The sequence below is a fragment of the Esox lucius genome, chromosome 10 (genome assembly GCF_011004845.1).
Source record: "Esox lucius isolate fEsoLuc1 chromosome 10, fEsoLuc1.pri, whole genome shotgun sequence".
Classification (NCBI taxonomy): Eukaryota; Metazoa; Chordata; class Actinopteri; order Esociformes; family Esocidae; genus Esox; species Esox lucius.
In genome coordinates this window covers 8,738,035-8,744,034 of record NC_047578.1, presented here as the reverse complement: position 1 = coordinate 8,744,034, position 6,000 = coordinate 8,738,035, and the positions used below count along the sequence as shown (strand labels likewise).

At 40.5% G+C, this 6,000-nt stretch overlaps 2 protein-coding genes across 7 annotated transcripts in view; one reads left to right on the top strand and one right to left on the bottom strand.

The window, feature by feature from the left end:
• c10h5orf49 (chromosome 10 C5orf49 homolog) lies at positions 1–4,261 on the top strand. 2 transcript variants are annotated; one of them, XM_034294802.1, is made up of 3 exons: positions 1–192; positions 2,785–2,901; positions 3,934–4,261. In XM_034294802.1, the coding sequence occupies exons 1-3, from the start codon at positions 172–174 to the stop codon at positions 4,111–4,113; spliced, it is 318 nt and encodes a 105-aa protein (XP_034150693.1). In that variant the 5' UTR covers positions 1–171; the 3' UTR covers positions 4,114–4,261. The 2 variants fall into 2 exon arrangements, with proteins under 2 accessions (XP_034150693.1, XP_034150692.1); XM_034294801.1 differs by having other exon boundaries at positions 1–291.
• Positions 4,262–4,474: 213 nt separating this feature from the next.
• adcy2b (adenylate cyclase 2b (brain)) overlaps positions 4,475–6,000 on the bottom strand; it is a 71,206-nt gene continuing 69,680 nt past the window's right edge. Inside the window, exon 25 of one of the 5 annotated variants that reach the window (XM_020050456.2) lies at positions 4,475–5,490. In XM_020050456.2, the coding sequence (XP_019906015.1) occupies positions 5,338–5,490 (153 nt within the window). In that variant the 3' untranslated portion in view covers positions 4,475–5,337. The remainder of the gene's footprint in view (positions 5,491–6,000) is intronic. The other 4 variants (XM_020050455.2, XM_010873230.3, XM_020050457.3 and 1 more) reach the window with 4 other exon arrangements.

Sequence of the window (6,000 nt, the reverse complement as noted above, 5' to 3'; positions counted from 1 at the left end):
TTGGCGAAAAAAATTATTGAAATGCAGCCGTCTATTGTTGAAAGTGCGGCTGCGCAATGCACAATGGATTCGTATCTTAGCAACCAAAGACGCTACTTTTTTAGGTTAGCTGAAGTGTAGCTGTAGACATACGTAGATACATCTAAAGAAAATACAATAATAATAGCAAATATGATGGATGTGTCATTAGAGGTAAAATCAAAACCAATTTCAACAATATCTGTGTATAGTTACATTCCACCAAGACGAACTGAACCAAAAGAAATGACCTATTACAATAGTGACTCCAAGGTACAGTACGTATAACATTATGATTTCTGTAGCTACTAGCTAGGTTACGGAGTCCCAGTACAGCAATACATTGTACTGCTAGCTGGCTACCATAGCGTTACATTTATAGAAATACTTTATTTGCTAGCACATCAGCTAAAAACAATGGTATTGCTAGCTCTTACTGTAATGTACTCGCTCTACCAGTCTCTTATCATTCATCTTAATTTTTCTCACACCTCACTCCCACTGATTGACACCCTCTTTCTTTTCTCGCTAACTTCTCATCTATTGAGCCCTCCCCTTCTCTCCCTCAAATCAGTAATTGAGCTTATTGGAGAGGATTTTTCTAACAACAGGTTTTTCTCTAAGCCCGGTATATGCTAGCTATAATGCCAAAAATGATTGTGTTAATGTAGGTCTACTTCCGAAAAATGATAGTTACATTTTTTTGATTGAAGTGTGCACCTCCTAAAGAATCACTTGCGCCCCATAACTAGTGGTGCACGAATGTCTAAAGACCGCAATTTTCTCTTTAAGAGTTAAAAATAGTTTGATTGAAGTGTGCACCTCCAATAGAATCACTTGTGCCTTAACCTCCCCAAACTAGCGTCTATCAAAGAGCGCAATTCATAGTTTTCAATCACGTGATTGCTCTGAAAGCCCGGCGGGCAAAACATTGTTAATGCATGCAAAAAGGTTAAGGCACAAAGTGGTTACTTTTGGGTTTGGGACGTGTCGGCCCCATTTTGGGAAGGCATCGGTCTTTCCATAATATACGGCCATTGAGGTGCTTGTAGTTTATTTACATATTGTAGAAAACATCCTTATAGTGAAACATTTGCCTTTTAAAATTGGATTGTATAAAATACTGTCATGTTATGCTGTATGAGACATTGCATTATTTTCTAAAAATGGCTATAGTTACACCTAATTTGGAACTTTTGCAAAACATCTGATTGATCAAATTCACTTGATCAGAACTGGACTGGCTGTGTAAACATAGCCGTATAAAAATGTATTTATTAAAATTATCACTCTGCAACCATATGCTCTAGGGCCAGGCCTAAGAAGAAATAGGCTTTAAACGTTCTAGTGAAACCGACTCAATGATTAATATAATGAGTTATGCGTCGCCTATGAGCTTCTTCCAAAAGCTTTCTCAAAAATACAATCATAATTGCTAAATATTGTTTAGATTTTTGGGAATCCATATCAAACCTATTATCATATCTAGCCAAGCAAATTAGGTTTGTGGCAACCTTCTGGTGGATTTGAGCCAAAGTTGTGGTGGACATCTGGCAAACTTTGTGGAAATCAAATACATTTTAATCATTTAGCAGACATTTCTATCCAAAATGACTTGCATAAGTACAGTGCCCTTTTTCCCCGGAGCAACGGAGGGTAAAGTGCTTAGCCCAGGGACACGACGACAATTGGCCCAGTCAGGTTTCGGTACCGGGAAACGGGAACCCTGCGATTACAAGCCTGACTCCCTAACCACTGAGCCCCAATTGATTCTTAATTATATTTTCTTGTTGCAGGTCTGCAAAAATATTTACTGTTTGCAGCAAGTTTGCCGCAAATTCATATTTGTTTCTGCTTACCAGAAGTTACCTAGAAGTTTGGCACTACTTTTGGCGAACCAGCAGTGGACATGCTTGCCAGTAGTGGCAAACCTCTCATTGCAAGAATGTTGCTGGAAGTTTGCAACTAGTGGCCAACATTGGCAAACTTGTGGAAAACGAATTTCTTTGCTGCAAATCAGCCACAAGTTTGCCGCAAATCTGCTGCAAGCATTTTGTTTTTGTAAGGGTTATTATCTTCGTCGACAAATATGGGCCTACATATTTCACATAAATTACCTCATATCAGAACACAAGCATGATGTCTGCTTCTCAATGCCAATCACTTAATGAGACGCTTGTTGGCAACATTTTAAACGTATCACCACTTCCCTAGTTCCAGCATCCCGGCACCGGATCACTGTGAACTCGAAAATGTAAGATTGTAAAGAGATTAAAAAAAATCTAATGACATATTCCGTAGCTATGCTATAACCAGGCCAACTTAATGTAGCCTTATACCAGCTTATGACACCATTACGTATTTTCTGCCTTCTTGTTGAATCACAATGCAATTAGGAGATATAGCCTACGGTTTTCAAGCAAATATTCTTCCTATAACGTCACACTGGTGTAGGCTATTTACCGGTCATTTTCTTGACCTTTGATTTTTAGGGTTTGTCATGCGATTGTAGGTCTATTTCTGAATATTGGATGGGCGACCGAATTCCAGCTCCGTCTTCCACAACTCAAAATGTTTTGTGGTGCGTGCTGTCTTTTGCCGGTTAGGTCTAAAGTCAATACTTTATCCTCAGCTGTGTCTCCTTATACATCGTAGAACAAAATATTAGTTTTTTTCAAGGACGCTGCATTTTATGTTCTGTTGATTAGCCGATTCGATTTTTATCAGATATTTATATGCCGTATTATTTATCTATATTACCCGTAGGCCAAGGAGGTATCCCTATATGACTGCATACACAGACGGGCAGAAGGCTACAACAACAAACTGCACCGCGATGATAGAGAACACGCCAAAAGCAGAGGGCTAGACATGTACTCTGAGGTAACTTGCTACAGTAACACACTTCAGGGCTAAAATGACTGATGTTAGGAGTTCAGAAAATAAGATCCAGCCTTTATGTTCTGTATGCCCTTGTATGCTGTTATGGCATTTGCTAACTAATCTTATGGTAAAAATTATGGCTTACACATTTTTCTATCTGCTTTAATCTTCAACCAATAAAATAAATTACAGCATTAACTTCGTCCAGTAGCATACTTAATGGGAAAAGCTCTCCAGTATGTTTGTAGTCTTACCAGTATGGTACACTGTAGCTCTGTGGGGGAAATATGAGAGTTTACTGCAGCATCTGGCCAGGGGTCAGGTGGTAATACAGTCTCCGTACATCCAAAGAGCTCTCCACTCAAGTCCTGCTCCAGCTGGTTCCTCGCCCTCTTTCACACTGTCCTAGATCCGCTCCTATTGAGCATGTTTAATGATACTAGTCCTACATTATGACAGTTTGAATTATGGGAACCAGGTGTGACAGCATCTGTGCTTGCCACCAGGTATGTAGGTAGGTTAAGTGGTATTTATGTGATTCAAGAGCTATGGCCAGCAGCTGGCTGTCACTATATACCGCTGGTGGTTGTTAGCCAGCCTTAATTCAGGTGGATGTTGCCCAACGCCTGCTGAGCTGAAAGTATGTTAGCATCATAATTCCTGTCAGATAAAAAGCAACACCAGTGTGGGGCCCAGTTTTTGTGTCAATGAAAGCAGAGAAGTTGGCCAGCTAAGCAACTAGAAACACACACACATGTTAAAGCGAGTGGGCTGCACTCATCGTAGAGAGGTTTAATTGCAGTGAAGTGTTACATTTCTCAGAGCAAAGGTGCTCTGAATGACAGCTTGTGGTGTGAACCAAAGAAGATGCATACAGGTACACTAATATGTTGAGGCTCAGCCACAGCTTCAACCCACTTTACATTTGTAGGAGTGAACTATTTAATCACCTCTTCACTGTCCCTGTCTGTTATCCCTTTTACACTTTCCCCACTCTCTGCCTGTTTTCTTCCTGTGTCTCCCTTCTTTTAGGAGTCTTCCAGACCTACACCGGTCCTGTCCTCGTCCGAGTATGGCAGACGCCAGCCTCCTCTCCTATACAAACCTGGCAGGCAGTTTGTCCGTATCTCTCACATCCGCGCGGAGTTCTTCGGGAAAAACGGGATCACACACAACGTGGAGGAGGGGTATGGGTCAGTTGTTCCTGTGTGAAGGCCATAGTCCGACGCTAGGGAGGAACGGACCATTGAGGGAGTGGGGCAGCCGGTGGGGTCTTAATGTCAATATGTATGTATAGAATCACATCCTAAATGATGGGGTGTAGTGAAGATACTAAAGGATAGAGATTATCGTGTATAGGGAGATTCTACATATATTTAAAGATGAATAATATGTGTACAGTATTCAGGGTTAGAAATATCTGATTATATATTTTTAAATATGAAGATTATAACGGTATTCATAACGGCCCAGTTGTGAGATATATAATATAGTATAATATGTGATCAACTACCTCTTTAGCAAACAACTTTCTAAGTTAATAATAAATTGTCCACGCTCAATGACAGGAGGCACATTTGTCCATTTATATACAAATGTTTTAATGAGTAAGAAAATGATGGCGTCAAAACATGGGAACATTCTCCTGATGTTGATATTGTTTTCTCGTTTTCTTACAAAAGTCAATAACCTCTTGAATCACCTGCTGCTCTTGAGGTTCACCTTCCACTTGGCCTGGCAGAAACTGCCCGGGTCCAGAGCCATAAAGATCGGCTAGCTAGCAGGATTGGCTTCGATTCCGGTCCTTTCGGAAAGTTGACCGAATTCCCCAAATGTTCCTCGTTGAAAAGTATTAAAGAGAATTAGAATTTTACTGCACCTGAAATACCTAGAATGGAAACCAACCCTGCTAGCTATAGTTTGGCAAACTATCCAGCATGTTGACACAAAGTTTGAATGTCCATTCTTAGAAGTGCCGTAATGCTGAAAATACTGTTGGAACCAACATGGCTTCTGACTCAAAGCCTGACACAGATTCTGCCACTGCCTTTAATAAAGTCCCCTCAAACTGACCTCACGCACAGCTCCAGTTGCACGTCCTAACTGCATGGGGAAGGGGGATGCAAAGCTGACCTAAGGTCAGTGTCTAGGGACAAAGTTACCCTATGTCCAACCACTACAGTGTTCAGCTAAGGAGGGACGATGCAGGTATTACTGTATGTACAGTCGTCTGTCTGTCCGTCTGTTCACATGTGGTCTACAAATACTGTTAACAGAGTCTGGATTTGTGTGTGTGTGTGTGTGTGTGTGTAATTGTTATAAGTCATTGTATGTGGTGTATTTGTGCGTGCACGTGTGTGTGCAAGTCCATGTGTGTGTATGTAAATGCTTCTTTTTGGAATAGTTTCAGTGTGTGTAGTGTTCAGTGTGTGATGTTTAAGGCATCACAGTCCCTTGTGACAGCGATCTGGTCATCTCTGTGTGTACAAAGAAGGTCTTGAGTTCTCCCTTTCCCTTCACATTGATGATGCCTCGACATGAACACATGTAGCCCAGTGTCGCTAGGATACGACTCGTCTCCTCGGTTACCTGGAAGCAGGGACAACACAAAGCAGCATGTCTGTAAAAATCACATGTAGGCAGTAGATTCCATATAATTATGTATCAAACCCTAATTATTTAATTTAATAAGATTTCAGATTTGAATAGGACCTCTATTAGATACTGTCGTAAGTAGCAGCTACTTTTCCTGGGGTCCACACAAAACAAAGGACATTGCATAATATAAAACTTGTGTACAATTACAGTAAATAGACATAACAGCCTACATAAGACATGTCAAATAGGATGTCTGTACAAGTGTCATTATTGTGTCATATTAGTAAAGGAAGACAAATTTAGGAAGGGAGATCAGTCAAGGAGGTATGTTTTAAGAATGCCCAATGGTCTTGGATCTGTGGGCTCATAAAATACCTTTATTTCAGTTTGATCTAAATATACTATACCTATTAGCCACCTGGCCTTTATTGTGTGACATTTTAGGGGATCCAACTGAATAATAACTGTTAAGGAAAACCCCAACCAATGCAGAAAATGCAA